Consider the following 12579-nt stretch of genomic DNA (forward strand, 5'->3'; position numbering starts at 1 on the left):
TCGCAGCATCACGCGCGGTGTGCGCCTACCGGTAAGTGCACGTTGCGCAAGGGACCCAGCCAATTACCGCAGCTTTGTGCTCCTGTGGCCCAGTTACCCCATAGTGCCGCGGGGACATTTCCATTTCTCCGTCTTGAAACTGGCAGGTGTGTAAAGCTTTTTTTCTTCCTTCACTCAAAGTGACGATCTCTCCCGTCAGAAGTCATACAACACCACGCGGGCCCATCGCTCAGTTGGCGATATCTTGTCGCGAGCGTCCTTCCAGTTTCGCAGGCGCGTGTTAGAGCACGCCTGTGGATCTGATGCTTTATAGAGGCAAGAGTTGGTGGATCACAAAGAGGAAATTCACCGAGCTGAGAGAGGGCAGTTACAACCGACCAGCAAGAGGGTTTGCAAACCCATCTGTGTGGACCTTTCACAGCATTGTGCTGCAGCACAGGCGGTGGGGGGGTTTCTCTGGGCAATGCAATCTCCTCTCACAAGCAAAGCACGCCTTAAAAAAAGGAAATGGCCAAACCATCCCAATGCAGGACCCTCCTGAAAAGAGAATATTGAGAGAGTGAGGCTTTGCTGGATAAATAAACCACCCCTATTCAAGTCCAGGCTCGATACTTTCCTTTTTTTCCCCAATGCCTTTGACTGCCACTTTTTCCCTGTAACCTAACAATGCCCACTGGTTTCTCCGGTCTCTTGAGATGCAGTGGCATTCAGATGTTATATTGTTATATAAATTCAAATTGTAGAGTAAATATATTACATTATGTTGCAGCACTCTCTCTCTCTCGATGACTTGGCAAATAGTACTATGCCTGCCAGTCACAAAGCACAAAAACAAAACTGGCATCAGTTCCAAGTTCAAAATGCTAAGCCGTTGACTCGATTTTAACCACAAACTGACCAAGCAAGAGCGTTCCAAAAAACTCAAGGAAAAAAAACCACCGGGGCTTACAAATCTAACATCCACAAAAATACTGCGTACCGTGTGGTTCCACACATAAACAGAACGGCGCACCACACAATGACTCACGCGATCTTCTGGGAGCCCCGGCAAGCGAGTGGTACATGGGGGCCCGGCAGAGCGAGCGCTATTTCTCCTGCATGTATAATTTAAATAGAGCGGCGGGGGTGGGACATTCTCACGTCGACAGCTGCGAGCCCATGCTGCTAGCACCTGCCTCCGCCGAGGCGTTTGAGACCACTGGGGCCACAACTAGCCACATGTCCCCCAACTCCCCCCCCCCCAACCCCGTCTTCTTTCATTCATTCACTCATTCACCGACGGAAAACCATTCATCCACGCCATGTACTTGTCGACAATGCTAATGGTGGGGGATTTTTTTTTTTGCAGTATAGGACGCTTAACAACATCGTACAAAAACACAAATAAAGGGACAAACAGCGTGGTGCGGGTTACCCGCACAGCGAGGAGAAGACCCTCGTTAAGCAGGGGAGTTGAGGCTGTACAATGGAATCTAAATGTCGACTTGAACCAACAACAGTGGCTGTCAACGCTAAGGTTTACACATATTCTTGCACAAGGGAAATTGAGTTTTCAGGACCATACGGCATACAGCCGTTTTAATACCGGAAAACATTTGGTTTGTCTATTTGTTTGTGTGTCTCCCTTGCGATGGGACTTTGTAGGAAGACCGTTGAGATTTATAAGGGGACACGGGGTGATCAATAAGGTCTGAATTGGTCTGTAATAAGGTAGGGCACTAATAAGGGGTTGACAGGTATGAAACAACATTTGAGCATGAAAATCAAATTGTAACCCAAACGATCGTCACAATAATGATAATACACGCATTTGGTATTTGCCTCAATTAATACGGCGCAAGGTGGGTATAGAGTCCACCACAGTCGGGGTTTTACCCAATTAAGTAAATTACTACATTGGTGGGTAATGTTTACATTCGGCATATTTGGACCCAGGGCACACGTGGGGCCTAACCTCTTCTTATTCGAATGACATCGCGGGATCTGCGCCGCCCGCCGGAGAAGCGGATGGGCCGCGCAGTATTCGTGACGGAATAACAAACGTGCAGGGGGGGGGGGGGGTAATATATTATAACCCGCGGAGTGAATCGCTCTCGCGTGGCTCCCCAAACCCACCCCCACCGTTTCTGCAGAGCGAGGCACTGTATCGCGGCGCAGGAAGCTATTCTTGGCAGTAAAAGTTGCTCGATGCAAGCGGCGGCGGTGGCGACACACGCCGTGTGTGCCCTCTGGAATGCGAGTCTCCTGGGCCGCGCGGCACTCGGCACGCCCAGACACCAGAATTAGCAGCACTGTACCCGAGCGGTACTTACTCCACCACGCCATGCCAAGCACAAGTCACAGTCTTGACTCGCGGAGAGAGACTAGTGTGAGAGTGTGTGTGTGCATTTGGGGGGGGGGGGGCAGGGGGGTGGGGGAGCAGCAGTGTAGTGGTTAGAGCGCTGCCCGACGAACCCTGCGGCCCAAGTTCGATTCCCGCTCACGGCCAACACCAGTGACGATTATGTGAAGCGGTCCTGGGGCCTCCCCTAGGTCGACTCGGCCTCAAATGACTACCTGGTGTGGTGTGTAAACACCGCCACTGGAATACAAAGGCGGCCGGGCGTGGTGTTGGCCACCCACCCCCTCGTGTGCCATGCCAGCCCTCAGGTGCTCGCTAAACGCACTTGCCTCAAAAGTCTGTTCAGGCTATAACAGGGGATCTTTCTTTGTACTTACTTTCAGGCTGAGTCGCCCTAGGGGAGGGCCAGGATCAGTTTTGATAATCGCCACTGATGTGTGTGGATGGAACGGAACTGGGCTACAAAAAACTGGGAGCCCGAATTTTGATTCCCGGCCGTGGCCAACAGTGTTGATTATTTAAACCAGTCCTAGGCCTGCCTCATCTAAAGTCGACCGAAACCTCAAGTGAGTACCTGGGTGCGGTGTGTTTGTGTAAACATCAGCAATGGGGAGACGAAAGTGGCCGGTGTAACGTTGGCCAAACCATCCATTCCCCTCCTGTGGGCGCCATGCCAGCCTTCACCGCTTGCTCACTGCAAGCCCCAAAAGCCTGAAATGGGCGATGGAGGGAAGGGCTTTGTCTTTGTGTCTTTACGGCATGTCTTCATACTGCTGCCATCCCATGAAACCATCAATAAGACAAAATCAAAACAGCCACGGTGCGAACTTAAACACGACAGGTTTGGCAGGACGTGGAGACTTATCTCTCAAAGGTTGGTGACGTAATGCATCCCACACGTTGCCACTCACTGGCCTCGCTCTTCACAAAACTGATCGGTTGCTTATGTAGAAAAAAAAATAAACTCTTAAATTGTCAACTTCCCTTGATTCATGTCGTCGTAGGATCATTGAGGAGAATAATGAAGTGTGGATATGTGTTGCACAGCTGAACGAGTGCGGTATGAAACCCGGGCTGCTTTGTTTCACGAAAGAAAAAGATTACATCTAACCACAAACACGAGATGCGATTTTGGTTGCTGCAAAAGAGCAAAATAAATCTTGCAAATGTTGCAGATTTACTCTCCAACACACCAGTGTGCCATACTAGCAACGTATTAACATGTTCTGTTTACGTGACAAACCTGACTAACTGGCTTGTGTCGCGTGGTGGCGGATTTAACAACATATTTATATTTACGTGATCTTACCCAAAAAACGATTACGAACGTAAAACTTGCTTTCCTTTTTTTTTGCAAAGAAACATCCCCAAACAGTCATCTCAACAAGACCCCAAATGCGCTTGCATCCGACAAAAAAAAAACCATAAAACCTTGGGCACAAGTGCATGAACACTGCCACCTAATTAAACGTGGAAAATTAACGCTCCACTCCCGACGTTTCCACAATGATGGCGATTGTCGCACTGTTTGCCGCTTTAAGTTTACTACTACTACTCACGCTGTACGTTTTAACCTCCACAGAGAGGCATGGGGAGTGGGGTGGAGAGAGAGAGGCCACGGGGGAGCAAGGGAACGTGGCGGTTGGGGCAGGCGAAAATGAGGAAGGACGCTTCAAATCCAGACTCGAAGTCATTAGTGTGCAATGATGAGCGATGGGATCGACTAACGATGAGCAGCTTGTGGCAACGAATTGTCAGGCGATTGAAAGCCAAAGCTACAGCGGTAACACGGCCCCACTGGCCCGGCTACCGAAGCTCATTCATCTTCATTTAAAGCCTCAATTAATGGGGCCTGACTGATTTACACGTGCTACTCTTTAAGCAAATGTGCACGTCCGGCAGATGCCTTGCTCACAACACCGAACGCATCGCAGGAACCCACAGGTGCCGAGGCGAACCCGCCGAAAATAAAATGTGGCATTAAGGTGACGGGGCAATTCATAAAGGCCAATTATAAAATGAAAGGCTTGCGCTTTTTTTTTTTACACAATCGATGACGAGTCGAAAGATTTCGGCGCCCATTTTAACGTATAAACACCAGGCCCACCAAATCATCTCAACTTTCCACTTAACCCAAGTCACGCGCGAGCGAATGTGTTTACAATAGAGGCGCACACACACGGTACATCATGCATTACACACACACAGCAGGCTATACAACGCGCCGTGAGTGGGGGGGGGAGATTCTGCTGCAAGTTATGGGATTTTCCTTTGACAATCAGCATTAAGTGTCTCGGCTTATTGTGGATAAAGACTGGGTTTCCATAGCCTGTCGTGGTCAACTCTTACGGACCAGGCTTAGGCGTTATAACAAGTGCTTTGGGAAGGTCAGGCTTTTAGGGTCACATCTAGGAATGGCGTTAAGGTCATATTTAAGTAGTGAAGCAATAGAGCAATATGGTTTCCCAGTAGAAGCAATAACAGGAGCAGCTGCAGCAGCAACAACATCAGTGCAGTATTAACAGTAGCCTGTTCTTTTAACAGCCGCAGAGGCAGCTGTACCTAGGTTTGAACTTCGCTCCAGATATGAACCTGACCCCACAGTGGCAGCAACAGCAGAAGCCACAGCAGCAACAGATGCAGCAGTCAAAGCAGTAGCAATATAAACACAAGAGACAGGAGCTGGATTTATAGCAGCAGCAACAGCGGCTATACCTACTGTACACGTGACCTTTATCCCAAGCCTAGACCCTACCCCACATCAAGAATACCAGATGCTGCAGCAGCAGCAACAGCAGCAGGATCCACAGCAGTAGCAGTCCTAACAGCAGCAGAATTGGCAGCAGCTGTACCTGCAGCTGCTGTAGGTAAGTAGTAGCGGCCGCCGCCACAGTTGCAACAGCAGCACACTCATAACTCTTGAGCCCAACGCTCATAAAACCAGCATGGTGCGGCCCGAGAAACACAGCGCAAAAACGACCAGAGATGGAATCACTCACCCTCCGCTTGTTGGCAGCCGCTTCGTCAATCGCGGTGGCATCCTTGGGCATGGCGGTGGCCCCCGACAGCGCAGCCCCCTTGTCCATCAACCTCCCCGGTGAGGGCTTGATGGTGATCTTGATGGCAGGCCGGCAGATGTAGTTCTCCAGACTCTTGGGCGGCTTCTTGGCACGTTTGGCGGTGGTCTGGATCTTTAGCCGGAGGCCACCGCCGCCGCCGCCGCCGCCGCCGCCACCACCACCACCGTTGCCGAGGGTGGAATCCCTGATGGAAAATCCGGCCGCCTCCCCCGAGTCGGGGTCGCGTCCAGGTTCACCACTGCCGTGCCCGTCAGCGTCCAGCCTTTCACTGGATTCGGGAGGCTCCACGCTGCCTGAGTCTCCTCCGCCACCACCACCGCCACCACACGGTGAGGCCGTCTCGGTGGCGGTGCCAAATTTATCCGGAGGAGGGCTCGTTGGCCGATCCATTTGAAAGCAGTAAGAGTACTAGTGGTAACAGCAGAGAGGTGTTTTAACGAAGGAATGCGTAGCGGGAGGATGAGGAGTTGTGAGTGAGCAGGGAGAGACGGACTGCCCAGCCACTGCCCCCCAGGGCAGGGCGAGCTGGGAGGAGGTCAGGGCCGATTTCGCGGTGCGGTCCCCTCTCTCTCGGTCGCCCCTCACCGCTGTCCACTGCCCGCTCTCTCGTAGTGCGTGCGGGTTCTCAGGCCCGCCGAGTCACCGGCCGCAGTCCGAGAAGACGCGTGGACTTGCCTTGATGAGATAACGAGCAAAAATACAGAAACCACGTACACACATACACACAGATACAGGCATAAAACACATGCAGAAAACACACGTACAAAAACAAAGACACACACACACCCACATACATACATACAAGCACATATACAAAATAATAAACAGAAACATACATACAGACACAAACACAAATATAGACCCTCACAAGCACACACACACACAGCCACAAATACACAAGCGCTCAAAGATGCACACAAGGGACACCGACAAATATAGATACGCACCAAAGTACAAACATGCAGACACACACAAACTCGAGTTAAATAAATCCAATACAAAGCATTTATATGTCCATTCATTACTTGACCTCCACCGCATTATAACAATGTCCTTTGTTTATCCAGGAAGGCCTCACTGGCACTGTTTACATGAAATAAAATAAACCGGCTAAGTGCAATCCTGTTGACCAGAAGGTTTAAACAAGGGCCAACCTCCTTGAGAAGGGTTATAATTTGCAATTCCCCATAAAGCATCTTGAGATGCTGTTGTGTTTGGGAGGCCGAATATAAATGATTGTTATTGCGTTTTTGGAATAATTGCAAATCTGTTGCAATTCTCATCTTATTGGCAGTTTTTGCCAAAGATTCGCACGCGCCAAAAAAAAAACTGCTCACCTCTCGATTTAAAGCTTTCGTGACTGCAGGGATTCATAGTCTTGGTTCTTTCTCCGTGGCTTTACCGAAAGAACCAAGAATATGTTCACCCCACGTGCGAAACGGCGGGTTTTATGCCGCTCACGATGTTTGGTCAATAACTCAACGAGCATGTTTCTGCAACGTGAGGAGACATTGAGTGTTTGAGCAAAGCCACACACACACACGAGGAAGTAACAAACGCGCATCACTAGTGTGTGTGTGTGCAATCAAAGGCCCGTGGCTCTCATGAGGCAACATCTCAGGGGAATATTAGCACTTTTCTCAACGAGCAAGAGTGAAAGTGTGATTTTACACCAAGGCTTTCGCAACTAATATTATTCATAATAAAGGCTTTTGGGTTTGATCGCGCAAGTATGTGTCGTAACACTCCATCATCCGACAGCCAGTAAAGTGTTTGTCACGTAAACAAAATGCGCCAATGAGTTACTACTTCAGCCTATTCTGGCAAATCGCCCGATGATGCTGGATGTAATTACCAGCGAAACGTCGTATTCAAATTGTAAATTTTGTGGATTTACTTTCAAACACACAAAGCGGGCTGAAGAAGTAACCAATTGGCGCGTTTTGTTTACGTGACAAGCCTTTTTGGCTGTGTCGGGTGGTGGAGGGTAAAACGACGCATTTATATTTAGATTTAAAGCTTTCGTGACTGCAGGGATTCATATTCTTGGTTCTTTCGGTAAAGTCACCAAGTAGAAGGGAAACAATAAAATAATAAAAACAATAACATTCTCACGACGGTTCGATTGCAACACAAGCAATCATCATCAGGTGTGAAAACCACAGCAAGAACATTTCTTGCTGTGGTTTTTCTACGCGACTTTTACTGAAAGAACCAAGAATATGACGCATTCACACCTAAGCGATCTAACCCAAAAACCTTTATAATACGAGTGAAAGTGTGATCTACAACTATAAGTGACCCAGCTTCCTCTCTCTGCTGCGACTAACATCCGCAGACCAAAACGTCGGCCTGATAAATGTCCAAGAGATTCGCCTTGTGACCAAAAAATCACCCCAGTGAATCAACCACTCTCATCAGATCCCGTAATCTAAAGCAGATTACCACGGGCCTGGATGTCGCTTCGACGGATGATGTCCATTCGCCTTGCGCACCAGGAAATCGCAGGCGGCTGCAGAGCTATCCCATGTGGTCAGAAGCAGAGGGTGGTGGTGGTGGTGGTGCAGCTTGAATGGGTGTTGTTACTAAACGTCAATATTCCCAAGTCTATACGATCTTCGTGTTCGTGTTCAAACACCTCCACCACCACCCCCGCCCATTCCGCCACGGAGTTTGGAGGAGGCCTTCGTCCAGAAAATTGACTACGGCAGTGTTAATGCCAAGCGTTTGCAATTCTTAAGGCAACATCATCCTACGAGGTTTTATTTAAAGTGGGCAAAGTGTCGTTTTAATGGGTGACGAAAGGCGAATCCCTGACCCCAACTCAACTTCTGAACCCGGCAGCGCCGAGCTGTTTAGTTCAATCTAGGGTCACGGGCCCTCAATGCGAGCTCTCTAATGGTAAATAAGCTTATTATCTCATCACCATTATCCTCGTCGGTGTAACAATAACAACTATTAGGGGCACAAACCACAGTGCCAAGCATTGCTGCTGCTTCTGCTGCATAGGTTAAACGACTCGTGCCGTCAATAACAACGATAATCATATTCCGATCATCACGAATATTCATTGCAGCGTTGTACTGATTATATTGTTGCGTTCCGTTCACGTATACAATTGCTGTACAGTATATATATTGAAAAAAAACGTTCTTGAGGTAAAAAAAAATGTTTAACGACGTGACCGGGTAGACGTTTCGGCCAGCCGACCTACGTCAGCGAGAATATACCCACGACAACCGCCGATAATGAGACAATTAAAATAAGGTCCATTAGGGGGGCTTTTTTTAGGGGGGGTGGGGGGGTTCAGATCGTGTAAATGTGTGTCGTTAAACCCGCCACCACTCGACACTTCTACTTACATTATAAAAAAAGGTTCGTCACGTAAACAAAACGTGCCAATTGCTTACCAGTAGCACAACAACACAGCAACACACAGCAACACACACAGCAACATACACCAACACAGCACACACACCAACACACAGCAACACAACACACACACAGCAACACACAGCAACACACAGCACACAGCAACACACAGCAACACAGCAACACACACCAGCACAGCAACACACAGCAACACAGCAACACACACCAGCACACAGCAACACACAGCAACACACACCAACACACAGCAACACAGCACACACAGCAACACACACCATCACACACCAACACACAGCAACACACCAACACACAGCAACACACAGCACACACCAACACACATCAACACACAGCAACACACAGCAACACACATCAACACACAGCAACACACACACACACACACCAACACAGCACACACACCAACACACAGCAACACGCACCAACACAGCACACACACCAACACACAGCAACACACCCCAACACAGCAACACACACCAACACACACCAACACAGCACACACACCAACACAGCACACACAGCAACACACACACACACCAACACAGCACACACACCAACACAGCACACACACCAACACACAGCAACACACAGCACACACACCAGCAACACACCAACACACACCAACACAGCACACACACCAACACAGCACACACACCAACACAGCACACACACCAACACACACCAACACAGCACACACACCAACACACAGCAACACACACCAACACACACCAGCACACAGCAACACACAGAACACACACCATCACACACCAACACACAGCAACACACCAACACACAGCAACACACAGCACACACCAACACACATCAACACACAGCAACACACAGCAACACACATCAACACACAGCAACACAGCAACACACACACACACCAACACAGCACACACACCAACACACAGCAACACGCACCAACACAGCACACACACCAACACACAGCAACACACACCAACACAGCAACACACAGCAACACACACCAACACAGCACACACACCAACACAGCACACACACCAACACAGCACACACACCAACACACACCAACACACACCAACACAGCACACACACCAACACACAGCAACACACACCAGCACACACCAACACACAGCAACACACACCAGCAACACACCACACACACCAACACAGCACACACACCAACACACACCAGCTGTGCGTTGGGAGAGTAACCCCCCCCTCCCCACCAACTACGGACCGTTTACAATTCCGAGTACGACGTTTCGCCGATGATTAAACACGATCCCGCATTCGGCACACACGTGCACTCGCATATACGACGGCCGCTCAACGCGATCGAGATAAACGTGAACGCCGAGAGGAGGTTTTAGATGCAACGATGAGAGAGAGAGAGGAGGGTGGTGAGGGGTGGTGGCAAGAGGAGGTGAAACTCACGGACTCGATTCCGCCTCATGACGGACGAAGGAGACGGAGGAGACGGCGCCGCACAATCACAAATCTCTGGCCGGGTGTAAGGAGCCATTCATTTAAGGACACGTTTTAATAATAAAAAAAACTAAACATGTATAATTTGCTTTCTATAGCGAGGAAGACAAACGGGCCACCGCCACCGTCACCGCCGCCACCATCTACATCCATCGACCTAACACCAACAACAACAAACCGCGCATTAGTCGGCTGCTTAGTGCTGTCAATGGTAAAAACAGTCGCATGTTTTAACGTAGAATTAATGAAGACGCGGGGAGGTGAGGGGCGGGGCTGGTGCGGGGGGAGGCGGGGCCAGTGGCGGAGGGGGGGGGAGGAGACGGGGCCCCCCTCCCCTTTCTCTGGCCGCCCCCACACTCTATAGGCCCCGCCCCTCGCGCTACATCCCATGGCGCGGATTGACGCGGACCGCCGTGTCGCTGTATCCCATTGGGCAATGGTCAGCCACGTGACGCCGCCAGGCCCAATAAGAGCCGCCGTAACATCGAGGGCTGCCGAACAGCTGTAGGGATTTCGCGGCGCGGATTTTTTTAAATCATTATTATTATTAAATACCGCGAGCGAGCCGCAATGTGCTGGCTGCTGCTGCTGTTGGCCCCCGCCGTGTTTTTATTTATTTCTTTTTTTAAAATATTTTTTTTCCCCCCCACAAACACACCACACCACACACACACACCCCCGCCCCAATCATCATCGCACAAAAAAAAACCACACGGGAGCTTAAATTAAACACGACGTACGAGTGAAAGCATCGGCAACGTGCAGAAAACACCAGCGGTCATATGCCCTTAAAAAAATATATATACACATGCTAAATGTAAAAAGTGAGAAACGTGATGCGGTGCACGGGCAGTGCGAGCAGGGGGGGAGGGGTGGAATCCTACCGGAGCCATTTTAAAACGACGAGGCGAAATGGCGGCACCTCCCCGCCGCGCCGCCTTCCACATTCCCCAGCGCGGATAGGCCACGCGCGCCCACACCGCCATTGGCCCGAGGGCGCATCACGTGGGGTGTGGCGCGCCGAGCCAATGGCGTTAAGGCAAGAGTGCGCCCCCGGCGGGCGCGAGCGCGGTGGGGAATTTAAAGGCGGGGAGGAGTCCGAGCTTACCCGGCCACACCCCCTCCCTCATTAGCATATAAGATTCCACCGGATATTTGGTGGCCCCCCGCCCATTGTCTCATCGCCCCGCCTATATGGGGGTGGAGCCCCGCTCAGACTCCGCCTTACGATCCCGCCCACTTACTATTGTCCCCGCCCACTTACTACTTTGACCCGCCCGTTTGCTGCTTGGACCCGCCTATTTGCTATTTCGCCCCGACCACTTGCTACTTGTCCCCACCCACTCGCTGCGTGGTCCTGCCCACTTGCTACTTGGCCCCGCCCACTTGCTACTTGGCCCCGCCCATTGACTCCACCCACCACTCACACAGAACACTCAATAACGTTCGTCAACAACACTTTGGCATTCAAAATATACAAAAGGCGGATAAGCCAGACACGTCTCCCATCTGTTACCACATTTAATCGCATTCCACGTGTCGGTAATTGTATAAAGTCGACGTTTCGAGCCAAATGGCTTTAACTATGAAAGAGTAATTTCCCGAAACGTCGCCTGTGATCCACTTTTCCTTTCCAGGCCATAGTGTTATTGAAAAAACAGGAGGATTTATCCACATATCTGGCTGTCGCCTGATGATGCTGGTTGTACTTAGTGGCGAAACGTCGTACTCATTGTAAATGCAGTGGATTTACTCTCCAACACAACCGTTGTGCTGAACTAGTAACCAATTGGCACTTTTTTTTAAAGTGACAACCCTTACTAATTGGTTGTGTTGGGTTGGTGGCGGGTTTAACGACACATTTATATTTACGCGATCTAACACCCCCCCCCCGCCCCCTCAATTAGTTGCAGCAACAGCAGCGGCAGAATTACCAAGAAAATGTGGCACACTTTAAATAATTTTTTTCGTCATTTGGCCACATGGCCTCCCAGCTTTGAACCTTTTCCTACACCACATCAATTCTAGACATCCCGCCATCAAATTCACCATGGAAGTGGAGAAAGATGGCAAGCTACCATTCTTGGATGTTCTGTTTGAGAGGAGACCTGATGGCTCATTGGGGCATTCTGTCTACAGGAAACCCACCCACACAGATTCCTACTTGAAGCCTGATTCCCACCACCACCCAGCTCAAAAGAATTCTCTCATCAAAACGTTATACCACAGGGCACATTGCATTTCGGACCAACACCACCTGACCAGTGAATTAAAACATGTACA

General features: G+C 50.0%; 1 protein-coding gene across 2 annotated transcripts in view; it reads right to left on the bottom strand.

Moving 5' to 3' along the window:
- Positions 1–11289, bottom strand: part of LOC116954923 (histone-lysine N-methyltransferase ASH1L) — a 91256-nt gene extending 79967 nt beyond the window's left edge. Inside the window, exons 1-2 of one of the 2 annotated variants that reach the window (XM_032975736.2) lie at positions 11181–11289; positions 5341–6096 (exon numbers count right to left, since the gene is read on the bottom strand). In XM_032975736.2, the coding sequence (XP_032831627.2) occupies positions 5341–5811 (471 nt within the window). In that variant the 5' untranslated portion in view covers positions 5812–6096; positions 11181–11289. Of the gene's footprint in view, positions 1–5340; positions 6097–10245; positions 10577–11180 lie in introns of those variants that run through there. The other variant, XM_032975735.2, reaches the window with a different exon arrangement.
- Positions 11290–12579: the final 1290 nt, after the last annotated feature.

Source organism: Petromyzon marinus, chromosome 57 (assembly GCF_048934315.1).
Source record: "Petromyzon marinus isolate PM22_M1 ecotype Great Lakes invasive population chromosome 57, UKy_Petmar_22M1.pri1.0, whole genome shotgun sequence".
Taxonomy (NCBI): Eukaryota; Metazoa; Chordata; class Hyperoartia; order Petromyzontiformes; family Petromyzontidae; genus Petromyzon; species Petromyzon marinus.